The 13166-nt window shown below is 54.0% G+C and overlaps 1 protein-coding gene across 7 annotated transcripts; it reads right to left on the bottom strand.

Annotated features, from left to right (window-relative positions):
• Positions 1 to 254: 254 nt before the first annotated feature.
• CDK16 (cyclin dependent kinase 16) lies at positions 255 to 11792 on the bottom strand. 7 transcript variants are annotated; one of them, XM_019716728.3, is made up of 16 exons: positions 11434 to 11792; positions 6520 to 6727; positions 5790 to 5923; positions 5564 to 5689; positions 5408 to 5464; positions 5197 to 5311; positions 4422 to 4516; positions 4261 to 4323; positions 3888 to 4011; positions 3590 to 3710; positions 3382 to 3479; positions 3193 to 3298; positions 3065 to 3128; positions 2840 to 2930; positions 1626 to 1703; positions 255 to 1243 (listed from the first exon to the last, which is right to left on the bottom strand). In XM_019716728.3, the coding sequence occupies exons 2-16, from the start codon at positions 6719 to 6721 to the stop codon at positions 1200 to 1202; spliced, it is 1518 nt and encodes a 505-aa protein (XP_019572287.1). In that variant the 5' UTR covers positions 6722 to 6727; positions 11434 to 11792; the 3' UTR covers positions 255 to 1199. The 7 variants fall into 7 exon arrangements, with proteins under 7 accessions (XP_019572287.1, XP_019572286.1, XP_074180134.1 ...); XM_019716727.3 differs by lacking the exon at positions 11434 to 11792 and adding an exon at positions 10991 to 11406; XM_074324033.2 differs by lacking the exon at positions 11434 to 11792 and adding an exon at positions 10991 to 11406 and having other exon boundaries at positions 255 to 1240; positions 3065 to 3107.
• Positions 11793 to 13166: the final 1374 nt, after the last annotated feature.

Raw genomic sequence — 13166 nt, 5'->3', positions numbered from 1 at the left:
TCCTCATATTCTTGGGTAAACACAACTCCTCTGTCTGCTTGATTCTTAGCCCATCCTCTATTCAGCCTGACTTACCTGCTTCATTGTTCCACCGGTGTGTGTGCAAACCCTGATGCCTTTTTCATAGCTGTGACGTGTCCCTGGCCCACCCCCCATGTTCTCCTACACTATGGGACCAGGTATGAATTCACTGTGGTCCCAGCACTCACCCTGGGTCAAGCCCACCCTCACCCCTGTAGGGATTTTCAATCACATTTTTCACTTTAGACTTTTTAATATTTCATACAGCGATTATGGTGCATTCAGGAACCCAACCCCCCAAACCCCACTAGGAGGGCGCCCACCCCTGCCCTCCCACCCCATTTGAGGGACCCAGGGTTTAGAGTGGAGGAAGGGGAGGTAACCACCCATCTGGGACTGACCCCAGAGACTGTCCCTGCCCTGCCTCACCCTCCCCAGGGGTTAGGGGCTAACGCGTAGGTACAACCCCTCCTTTTGCCCCCCTGTCCCTGCCTGTGCACATATACACTATGGCTCCTCACTGAGTTGGTCAGTTCCCGGCAGGGCCCCTACTCAACAGCACCGAGTGGGATGGGAGCAGGAGGGCTGGGCTAGGGAGACCCTGAGAAGGAAAGAGACCCCAGCTATGGGACTGCAAGAGGGAAAGAGTGGGGGCCCCCACCTTGTCCATCTCCCAGAGTCTCCAGTAGGGCCCAGGTACCCCTGTGGCTGGGGATGGCAGGTGGGGGTCGGAAGGCGAGTACTTGAGGCATGCTTTCCCTTAGCCGACCCCAGGGTCTGGTGATGGTCAGGGTTTTGAATAGGGGCTGTGTCCCTGCCTTGGAAAGGCTGGGAGTGGGGCTTCATTGCACAAAATACTGTGGGAGGGCCACACGCAGGGGGTGGGGCCCAGCCAGTCTGTATACAGAGATATTGCATTTAAAAAATGAAAACCTCATTTAAAATAATTAAAAAACAACAATGAATGAAACAAACAAACAAACAAACAAACAGCCCACAAAACATGAGGCAGGTGGGGCAGGCAGGAAAGCAGGCAGGGAAAGTCTCAGACCCAAGGCATCGCCACATCTTGTCTGAGTCGAGAACCCCTGCCTGGGCTAGCTCTGGCCCCCTGGCTGGCCATGGGGTAGTGAGTGGTCCTGGGGGAGGGCATGATGGGGAGGGGTACAGGCCTGGCCTCAATGTGGGAGGCTGGCACGGCCATGCTGTCCGCCGGCAACTACTGAGACAGAGAGAAAGAGACAAACAGACCAGGCGAAGGAGCATTGAGAGCTTTGTTAGCACCCAGCAGACAGGCCAATGGGTGGGTTGACAGGCCAATGATCAGGTGTTTGGACAGGCAGCAGGGGACATGTGGGCAGGTGAGCATGAGTCAGGCAGGTGGCAAGCAGGGAGGATGCAGTTGGGGGCTGCCCTGTGAGGGGTATGGCATCCCTCCAGCTGCTGCCTGCTGGGGCCTGGGTCTGTGGCTTAGAACTCGGCTTAGAACTCGGTGTCCACCACACGGAAAGCTGGCCTGCCTGTGGGCAAAAGCAGAGCGGATGGCTGTTGGTGGACAAGCAGGTATGTGGATGGGGCAGGGAGAGGGTAAGAGCCACATCTACCTGAGTCAGGCATCGACGAAGAGCGAAGGCTGGCCTCCTTTTGTAGCTGGATCTCCTTTAGTGCAAATATGGAAGTAGCTGTGGGTGGAGGAGAGACAGAAGTAGGGAATGTGCTACAAGGCCATCCAGGACCACCTCCCATATGGCTCCACTGGGGGAATAAAACTGCCTTTTCTTTGAGAGACTTGACTTTCACCTGTCAAATAATCCTACAAACCATGTACAACTAAGAAAAATAGAATATGGACTATTACATGACACCAAGAAACCATTATTAATTTTATCAAGTGTAATAATGTGATTGCAATTACCACCTGTTAAGTCTAGGTGATGGATGGTATTTGGGATTTGATTTATATTAGTCCAGTGGAGAGATAAGTGAGCCAATTTATTTTTTAGGTGCAATAATGATTTTATGTTTAAAAAAATATTTTACGTATACATGCTGAAATTATTTATAGATGAAGGATGTGTCTGAGATTTGACTCAAAATAATCAGAGGGAATGTATTAGGTTGGTGCAAAAGTAATTGTGGTTTAAAAGGTTAAAAATAATTGCAAAAACCGCAATTACTTTTGCATCAACCTAATAGATAAAGACCAGATCGGCCATGAGTTGATAACCTGTTGTAGTACTTGGGGACTCCTATTAGTATTTGGTCTAATATATAAAGATACTTAATTTTTAAATATCCATGCTAACGTTTTAAAGTTCGATGTAAAAAGAAAACACCCCCTCTGATTCCATTTCTGCAGAGTACAAGGAAAGGGAAAATTCATACCACTACAAGTCAAACTAGTGTTAACCCTTGGGGCAGCGGGGGGGGGAATAGCTAAAGAATCGAGAGGGCACTTCAGGGGAACCTCTTACATCCAGTTTCTTGACCTGTAAATTCATGTCATGTCTGTGTTTAGTTTGTGAAAACTCATTGTGCAGTATACTTATGATCTGTGCATTTCTCAGTATATAATTTACAAGGAAATGTTTACTTTTAAAAAAGATAAATATTCTATTTGTATGTAGATTTGAAAATTTCCATGAGAGGTAAAAGGAATTGAAAAGTAACTTTTTTGTAATAAACAGATCACATATGGGAACAAGGGTGCACCCCCTCAGAGGCGGCTAAGCCAGAGCTCTAGCCAACCTGCCCAGCTGTTCGCAGCAGTCCTGCTCCCCACTGCCCACCAGCTAGTGCATTCCCCAGTGCCACTCACTGTCAGGAAGTTTGTGGATCCGCTCCCCCAGACTGAGGAAGAATGGGTGTTTCATGGCATCCTCCGCGGAGATCCGATTTCGACCTTCAAACTGAGTGGAGGAGGGCAGGTAGGACTGGCACTTTCACAGAGCAGGCCTCTCTTCTTCCCTACCCCTGGAGCTCCCCATTTCCCCACACCTGAAATTCCTCCTGCCCCAAGGTTGGCCCAGGAAGGTGGTCTCACCTGCAGCAGCTTGGTAAGTAGGTCAGCCCCATCGCTGTCAAGTCTACCGCAAGGACAAGAGGACCTGCTTTAAATTGAGCTTGGGCACTCTGGCCTCTGACACCCACCCAGCCACCCACCAGCCTCACCGGGGTGCGTGGCTCAAAAGGGCCTCAGGGCGGTACTTAGGGTAGTTGTATGTCTTGAACTCTTCGTTGGATAGGATGCCCGGCCATGTCTCCTCAGTTGGGGTTCCTGTCGGGAAGAGGTACTCCCCTAAGCATCTCACAGGGCCTCCCTGCATGTGCCCACAGCTCCTGGGGCTCGTGCCTCCTCACCTAAGATGCGGAAGATGAAGTGCAGCTGTTCCTCCACCGTGGAGCCGGGGAAGAGGGGCCGGCCTGTGGCCATCTCATAGAAGATGCAGCCCACACCCCTGGGCAGGGAGGGCACAGTGAATGAATAGGGAGGCAGCTGGCTGATTGGCCACTGTGACCAAGCTACTTTCTTCACCACAGCCCCTGCCACACTTCCACCTGTACTCACCACATGTCAATCTGGGTGGAGTAGTCCGTGGACCCGAGCAGGATGTCGGGGGGCCGGTACCACAGTGTCACCACCTCATTGGAGTAGGTTTTTGTTGGAATTGACTTGGCCCGGGCCAGGCCTGGTAGGTGGAGAGAAGAGACAGCTGGAATTAAAGTCCTGGGCAGTTAAGATTGAGGGTGTCCTAAGCAAAGCCTGGCAAGGCTGAAGGGACCTGAGACTAGGTGGTCATGGGGATGGGAGAGATTGGGAGAGTAAGGCTGGGGATCATTGGGAAGAAGTGAGAGGTCGGGGGTACCAAAGTCGGCCAGCTTGAGCTCTCCTCTCTCGTTGATGAGCAAGTTCTGGGGCTTGAGGTCTCGGTGTAGCACCTTCTGCCGGTGGCAGTAGGCCAGGCCACGGAGCAGCTGGAACAGGAACAGCTAGGGACCCAGGAACGACAGGCACAGGTCAGCGAGTATCCAGCAGCCTGACTCCCAGAAGGCACTGCTCCCCCTCCCAAACACAGACACTGAGCCCAGGGCCTTGTCTCACAAAAGAAGACAGGGTCCCAAGGCCCTCCAAGGGTTCCCAGCAGAAAAGCCAAATGGGAAAAGTCATTTCTGGGAGATTTGTGGGTGGAGTGTGTGAGTAGGGCCCCTCTGTGCCCCTGCTTCCTGCCCCACACCTACTTTCACGTTGTGCATATTGATAATGTTCCCACAGTCATCCAGGTACTGTTTCAGGTCCTTGTCCTGAGGAGGGAAGAGCAGGTAGAGGAAAGAGGGTCACATTCTTTGGCTCCCAGCCATCTCCCCACCTCCCCCTGGGACCCACTGGCACCCAACCTTACCAGGTACTCAAAGACAAGGGTGAGGGACTTCTCTGTGTGGATAATGTCATGCAGCGTGACGATGTTGGCATGTTTGAGGTCCTTGAGCAGGGACACTGCAGGAAGCATGGGGGTGCGATGAGGGAAGAGTCAGGGACCCACCCTCAGGACAGAGACGAGGACTAGACAGTGACAGGCCCAGGGTTTCCTCCTTTCCCTGTGTAGTTTGGGGTGGTGGCTCACAGTCACTGGCTCTAACCCACCCAATGCCAGGCAGCTGTGTTCTCACGTTCCAGATGTGGAAATTAAGAGTACGAAAGACCCTGGGATTGCAGCCCCAGGTTTATGTGACACTATATTTTCACAACCTGTTTTTGGTTTCTGGAAAGGGGCCTTGCTCCAATCCTCAGTACACAGGCCTGCAGCTTCACGTGAAACTGAGTTTGCATACTCAGTTTCTACGTAATTAGAATTCAATGCATGTGATGTTCTGACTCAAACTGTTGTACCAAGTAAACTGTCGAGCACTTTCAGGGAAGCTCTCAGAACCAAATCAAGCATCTTGCTTTCCAACTCATCTGCCTCTTTTGCCCAAACAGGAACAGATTCCTGGTTACGTTGATTATTACTGAGATATACAGGTAATGGGTACTTTCTCAGGAAGCCCCGAGTGTCAGGAGGAAGTCCCAGAACCCCTAGGGTCTGATTTCACTATGGTTGTGTGTGTGTGTGTGTGTGTGCGCATGCAGCAGGAGAGCCCAGGAAGCCTGGAGCGCATCTTCCTGGATGTCTGTACCTTCCCGGATGGCGGTGCAGGGTGCTCCCTCTTCGTGTTCCAGTCTGATCTCCTTGAGTGCCACAAGGTTGTCTGTGAGCTTGCTTTTGCCTTTGTAGACGGTGGCATAGGTACCCTGGGGAGTGAGGAGGAGAGACAGAAAAGGAGCTCGAGGCTGCAGCGAGTTCCCAGTGAAGCCATCTCCATCATGGGCCTCCTGGCTGTCCCTCACCTCGCCCAGCTTGTCCAGCTTGATGTAGGTCTCCAGTTTCCCAAAGCCAATCTCCGACTGTGGGATAAGAGAGGCAGGTTGAAGCAGGCTCAGGGGAGGGGACTTAGGAAGAGAGGAGGAGGAAGGGGAACAGAGGAAAGGAAAGAAGATACTCACCAGGCTGACACGGCGGAGGCGACGGCTGAGGGGCTTGTCGAAGATGGGGCTATTGAGGGTCAGCTTCTCAAGGTAGCCCTCGGGCAGCCGGATATCAGCTGGTAGTGATAGGCGCTTGTTGATGTCCTAGCAGGTAAGACAGAGGAGAAAGAGGACCATGAGCTCCACCTCCCCAGGTCCAACCCTATTTGTCAGCCCCATCAGCCCCGGACAGGGGGTTCAGCACCTCAGTGGAGATCTTGCGCGGGGGATGGTTGCGCATGCGCACCCTCACTGGCGACTGCACCTCATCCGAGGACGTGGCTGAAGCTTGGTCACTTTCCCCGTCAGACCCCATCTTCAAGTCCTCGTGTACAATCTCTGGTGGTGCGGACAGGGGGAGGGCAGGCTAGGTGGAGTCAGGAGCCCCAGGACACCCCTTCCCCCATGGAATACATTCCCTCATCATAGAGGTGTGCATACGGCCCTCAGAGCAACCTGGAGGCCCTCGGGGAGAGGGTGGCAAGGCCCAGGGAGGTTCAGACAGGTCAGGATAGGTTGAATGGGGTAGGGGGGAACAGTCACCTAGTGAAGCACCCGGTACCAGGGGTGAGCTGAGATGCCGGCTGGCCCGAGGCCAGGGGGCAGGCAGAGGTAGAGGTAGCCAAAGGCCCTTGGAAGGCAGGCCCAGGGCAGGCAGGCAGCAGGAGGCCTGAGGAGGCCACTACAGAGTGCAGGAGAAGGGCAAAGGGAGGCTTGGGGCAGCTTTGGCAGGCCGGGTACCCTTCCTTACCCTGAGGCCTGGGCACAAAGCCAACGAAAGGGGCACAGATGGATAGAGAGGGTACTGAGAGGATGGCAGGGAAGAGAGAGAAAATGGATAAAGGAAAATGAAAAGAACACAAGTCTAAGAGGAACTCCACATGGAGGCAGCACCTGGGGACCAGTCTAGGGGTGAGAATGGTCAGTAGACCTACCTGGTGCAGAGGTGAGTGGTCCCCGTCCAGAGCGAGGTTCCCCAGGGGCGGCACGGGTGGGGGCCTCTCCAAGGTCACTGCCGCCGCCGCCACCACTCTCATCCAGGCCTATCTGTTCAGGGGCACCATTGGTCTTGTCTACACCTCGGCCCCCTCGGAGTGTCATTGACAGCTGCCGTTTGATCTTCTTCATCCGATCCATGGCGACCTGAGCAGGGGGTACGGATGGGAATAGGTCCCATGTTAGCATCTGCCTGACTACCATAGGCCCCCTAAAACCCATGACAATCTAGTGAAACACACTGAACCGAACTTGTGTCGGTGTCCACCCAACCACTGTGGAGCCCTGGAACCACTCAGGATTCCTGGCATGGATGGGGCCTCTTGTCAGTGCCTGCCCACCAATGGCCAGCTCCGGGGCCCCTGATCTTAAGGAGCCCACCTGGGTACTGAGGCTTGGGTGGCTGGCTGAAGGTAAGGGACCAACCGATGGAATGTTGGTCTCTATGGGGGCAGTCTCACTGTGGGAACAGAGGGCTCCACAGCAGGTATTCTCGGGTGCAGCGGCAGTGATAGACCTGGCCATGGGTGGAGCGGGGGGCTCGCCCAGGACCTCGGGACCACTGACATGGCCCTGGGCATGCCCATAGAATGGCATGTTCCGCTGGCACCAGCCCCACATTGTCCCCAACTGCCAAGGCAGACTGCTCTCTGTGGCCACTAGGACCTCCCACCTCCCCTAGCAACCACTGTCACGGTGACTAGTGGACTATTCCACTGGTCTACCCAGCTGAGGGGTGCGGGAGGGGGGGGGTCCTGCCCAGACTGGGTGGGGTGGGTCTCAATGCACACCAGCTGTCCTGAGGACTCCTGGAAAGGTTCAGTCAGGCTGAGACCTACAGGGCCTACCCAGATTTTTTACAAGGCAAGTCACATTTCTCTTTTACTTGAGAATGTACCACATCTCCCTTACCACCCCAAGTAAACTTCCCAGTCCTCAATGTGGCCCACAAGTTCTTACTCCATTCACCCCTATTACCTCTCTGGCCTCACCCCCCCTTAATCATTGTGGTATTAGTTGCTGGTCTGCAATCACACCCAGCAGTCCCACCTCAGGGCCTTTGCACTGGCTGTTCCCAGTACCTGGAACACCCTTCCCTCAGGTTTCAAAAACAGCTCACTCCCTTACCCGCTTCAGGCTATTACTCAAATATTACCTTTTTTCCATAGATAACCCTCCACAAACAACCTTATTTAAAATCTCAACCATCCTGAGCTCCCTTACCTTGCCAATTATCCCCCAGAACTCATCACTTCCTCAGAAATGACACCATCTACTTATTGGATTCTTTATTCTTTACTGTCTGTCTCCTCACCGCCATAACTAGAAGATCAGCTCCGCCAGGGTAGATTTCTGTCTGTCTAGGTCACGGCTATATCCTGAGGACCTGGAACAGTGACTGACACAGGGTAGATGCTCAAAAAGTGCTTATGGCAGAAATTAATGAATCAGGGGGCTGAGGGCCTAGGGCCAACCTCTACCAGGGTGAGTCCCTGCTACTCATGAACAACTCGACAAGGTGGCCCAGGGACGCTGGCATCGGCAGGAAGATGACCTACCTAGATGGGGCTGCTGGAGGGAATGGGGCCACCAAAGGCTTAGGCCGGCCGTCTTCTGCTTCCTCCTGGGCTCTGGGCCAGCAAGGAGGGGGTAAGACCTGGCCCAGGAACCATCTGGACTCACAGCAGGGCCTAAGATGGCCCTGGGCCCAAGGGAAGTGAAGCTAGATAGGAGGTCGAGGATGTGGCTGGGGCTGGATTCGAGGAGAGAAGTGGGTCATCTGTTACCTTGAAATCAGGTGCTTACCCAGCAGTCCCCACACCCTGCTTCTGCCTGCCTGACTTCACCACCCTCAGGAGGGGTAGAGGGGCCAGTCTAGTTGAAAAACCTCAGTAAAGAGGATGAGGTCCATTCAGAGAACTCAGGAAAACAACAGAATCCTGACATAGGAGGCTGAACACTGGACTTGAGGCTGAGGAGGGTAAAGCATAACCAGCCCCCAAAGACTCTCTTATGTCCGTACAGTATGATACCCAGTCTGTCTGTTGAGGGAGGGAATGGGGGACTTCGGGGTGTGTGGGGGAAGACTGTAAGTAGGGCTGGATGGATGATGATGAGGGAGCCAGAAGGAGCCATGGGTCCATGACCTCTAACTGGAAACTCCAAGGGCTGGACAGTTTTGGGGGGTATGTTAGAAAGATGGGGTAAAAAATCTTTGAATCATGCAACACTCCCAGCAGGAGGGCCCTGGGTGGGCCCCTGTGAACAGAGACACTTGAACATTAATATGTAGTAAAACTTGAATATTTTCATACCGAAGGACACCCACCACCTCACACCACACTGACCAGTGAGGACACAGTCATCGCACTCTACTAACTCCCACAGGAACACGGTATCCACAGCCTGTCTGGGCCCCCATAAGCACACACGGACCCTGTGTCCTCTTCCTTCAGTACACACTGGACCCTCAAGAAGGCCTCTCTGTATTTTAACTGCTATCAGCACTTGCAATTTCCCTTTATCTCTAACTCCCATCAGCACACAAAGTCCCAACACAGCACCAGAACCTTCTGAGTTAACTCTTACTACCACCACATTCTTGGGCTCCTCTCAGGCCCAGCTGCCTGTTAGCTTCTCCACAGCACTCACTCCCCATTAACACTCACTTGGGACCCTCTACAGCTGACCCACATTAGCATTCAGTGAACTTTCCCCGTGCCCTAAATCCCATCAACACAAAGTGAACCTTGTAGACCCCTGACCTGACTGTTTTTGCCCACGCTCAGACCCCTCCACAGCTCTGACCATCATTAACACACATTCTGGTCCTCCCACTGCTCTCCCCCTGGCACCTCCCATCAGCACAAGCTGAACCTTCACTTCACCCTGACCCCTATTAGCACCCACTGGGCCTCACAGTGCCTCCCCATTCGCACACCCTGAACCCTTACTCAGCCCTATCCCCAGGGACACACAAACACACTGTTCTACGATGGCCTGACCCTCATTAGTGCACACAGGTCTCCACTCAGCCTGAACCCCCATTAGCACACACTTCAGCCATCCAGGGATCTAATCCACTTTAGCACACCTAGACCTTCACATATTCCTATTCCTTATTTCTCTTTGCTTCAACTTGTCCACAGCTATGACCCCTATTGGTTCAAACTTGGATCCCTTCACAGCCCTGAGCCTTCTTATTGCACACAGAAACCGTCCACAGTTCTATCCCCCATTAGCACTCCCTGTAACCTCAACACATCCCAACCCCCCTCCCCACCCCCGTGGACACAAGCACACAGTGTCTTTACAATGTTGAGTCTCATTAGCATATATTCCAGACCTCATACTGATCTGATTCTCCCCCCACTGACACACATTTAAGCACCTCCATGGCTCTAAACCCACATTAGCAGTTACTCGAGCTTCATATATTACCCTGCCTCTCCTTACCGCGTCCTAGAATCTCGCATCCCCTGTCCTCATGGACACACACTGATCTCACACCATCTTGATTCTGAATACACTGAACTTCTTACAGTGCTAAGATACCTTCGTCACCACTGCCCCCTTCCCCCCCATATATCCACAACTCTAACCATTAGCACAGGCTCAGGTGTCCCACCACTCTGCCCCCATTAGTACAGACTGGGGCTCATACTACCCAGACTTTTATTACCACATGCACATACTCTCCACAGCTATGACTCCCATTAGCACGCTCTCAACACTCGAGTTCTTCTGCTACCCTGCCCTCCCTGAGCACACTCTAGACTCTCACACAGTGCGGTCCCTCATGGACAAATACACAGGATTAGCACCATCCCGACCCTCATCACCACACACAGGGCCTCAGAGCCCTGATCCTATATGCACATCTTCTGGTACCTCTACCACCTTCTCCCCCGTTAACAGAGGGCCCTTCTACAAATAGAACCCCATTTACATATCCCAACACTTCTCTTACATCCTGTCCCCTATTATACACGCTTGGGTCCCTCCACCGCCGTCCACCCCATTAGCACACACTGGGCCCCAAACCTTACACAGCGGTTAAGACTTAAACCACATGCTCCGACCCCTCCACAGCTCAGGCCCCCATTAGCAAATCTCGACACTCTCACCACCCTGCCACCCATTTCCACACCCTCTGGTCCTTGGATCACCCCGCTCCCCATTAGCACCCACAATGCTTCCCACCCCCAGCTCCCAGCCCCGGCCCAGGGCGGGGCCAAGGTCAGGGAGGCCCTGAATGACCCCCCTGCCCCGGTGCATTCTGGGCAATTCGCTGGAGGGAGGGGGCCCATGCCAGCGGTGTAGTTCAGACCCCTGGGCACCGCCCGGGGCCTGGGTTGGTTCTGTAGGAGGAAGGGCAGCTTCCACCCCACGTCTCGGGGACGCACTCACCGGCGGGGGCGCGCGAACAACCTCAACGCCGCGGGGACGGCGCGGAGGCGCCTGGGGCGGCGGCCCGGGTTGAGGCCGCGCGACCTCCTTCTCCTCCTCCAGTTCGCCGCAGGCGCCCGTCCCAGTAGTCTTCGGCCATGGCTGCTGGGCCCGGGCCGCCGCCGGCTGAGGAGGAGGAGGCGGCGGCGGCGGCGGTGGCTGAGGCGGAGGCGGCGTCCCGCTCAGTCGGCCATGAGCTTGGCCGCTGCGGGCGACGCCCCCGGGCCCGTCGGCGCCGGCTCGAATCCGAGAGCTCACAGCAGCTCGCGGCTCAGAGCCGACTGCCCGTGGAGACGCGGCGGATCCCAGGGCCGAACTGCCAACGACCCAACCGCCGCGCGCGCCGCGCTCCGCGCATGCGCACGCACGCGCTGGACAGGGTGAAGTGGAGGGAGGGGACTCACCTCGGACTGCACGTACCAAAAGACCCGTCCGCAGCGGGAGGGGGCGCGGCCATTGCGCGCCCACCAGGGAATGTGGCGCCCGCCCTGGAACGGCGCCAGAGGGAAGTGTAGATATTGTTTAGTACTCAGGTCCGGTCTTGCTAGAAGTTTGCTAGCGCCGAAGTGGGCAGCAGTCAATAACCAGCGTACCGGTCACCACTCACTCCCCCTACTCGATCTCACTTGGTACATCCCCCATGGTGGCAAACGGGACTTTTGCAAGGAAGAAAAAGATGAGGCAGTCAGTCTTAGTTCCTTGCGGTGCTTCGGTAGGCAGGAATTTTAAAGGTTCGCGAGCAGGTGACTTTTCTAGGAGAGGCGGCCGGGAGAATCATTGGCCTTTATTACTTTAGGTAGGGCAGAGTCTAACCCCGCCCTGCTGCTTTCCCCCCACCCCCCCACTCCCACACCGCTAGCTCATTCCCACTGTGAACGTGTGCGGCCCCGCCCTTTGAGGTTGTCACCCAGCCAATCGGATTTGCTCCCTGGGGTGAGGCAGTGCAAGAATGAAGGGCGAGTCTTGACCGAAGAGGCGTGATTTCACCGCCATACCACGCCTCTGCCTGATTTTCATTGGTTTTCACCGTCAAGGAGCGGGCCCTCCTTTTTGTTCTGAGCTCCTGTCACCGAAGGCCGAATACCCCGCTAGATAATTGGTCAAAAGAGCGTTCAATCTACTTTGGTCCCGCCTTTAACCCCGCCCATCTCCCTTAGGATGCCCACGGGGTGGAGCCTAGGCTGAGAAGAAAGGCGGACCTTTAGAGGCATTACTGCGCATGCTTAGAACTTTGGGGCAGGAGACGGGGCATCTTTTCCGCTTCACTTGAGCTTTGGGTACGCACCCTGAATTGGGTTGTCCTGCCACTTCTCAACTACCTTTTTCTGCCCGCCACAGCCCTCCGTGGCTCCCCTGGCTCTGCAGTTTTGTTTTGTTTTATTGGGGGCCTGTTATGTGTCAACACTGCCAGGCAGACCTAATCCCTCGCCCCTCTGCAGGAAAACTGCACTACGGTATCACCAAGCACAGCTCAAATGGCCGCAGACTTCAGCAGACCTTCCGGGACATCTTTACACTGCACCCCAGTCCAAAACCAGTTCCCCCGTCTCTTCCGTACTTCCCTTCATGGCAGCCTTGGTCACATCAGTTAGTTTTTCAGTAAGGTTTATACTAGTGGCGATTTACCCACGATGGGAGTGGAAATACTGTATTTGACAAAGACAGAAGTCCACCGCGGGCTCGACAATCATGTCTATCACTCATCTCCTACCCTTCCTCTCAATCCGCTCCAGCCATACTAGTCTCCTAGCTGTTCCCTAACAAAGCAAGCACAATCCAGCCTCAGGGAATTTGCACTTCCTGTTCCCTTTGCCTGGAATGATCTTTCCCCAGATACAGGCAGGCCTCACCCCTCACTTCTTCCACGTTCTTGCTTCAATGTTACCTTCTTCACTTCAATGTTTTCTTGCTTCAATGTTACCTTCTTCACTTCAATGTTTTCTTGCTTCAATGTTACCTTCTTCACTTCAATGTTTTCTTGCTTCAATGTTACCCTCTTCACGTCAATGTTTTCTTGCTTCAATGTTACCTTCACTTCAATGTTTTCTTGCTTCAATGTTACCTTCTTTACTTCAATGTTACCTTCTTCATGAAGGTTTCTCTTAGTCATTTGAAAAATGCCTACCTACCCCATCAT

The sequence above is a fragment of the Rhinolophus sinicus genome, chromosome 18 (assembly GCF_057876585.1).
Source record: "Rhinolophus sinicus isolate RSI-liver-muscle chromosome 18, RSI-T2T, whole genome shotgun sequence".
NCBI lineage: Eukaryota > Metazoa > Chordata > Mammalia > Chiroptera > Rhinolophidae > Rhinolophus > Rhinolophus sinicus.
Note: the sequence above shows the minus strand (reverse complement) of the source record. Positions and strands in the feature narration are given on the sequence as shown.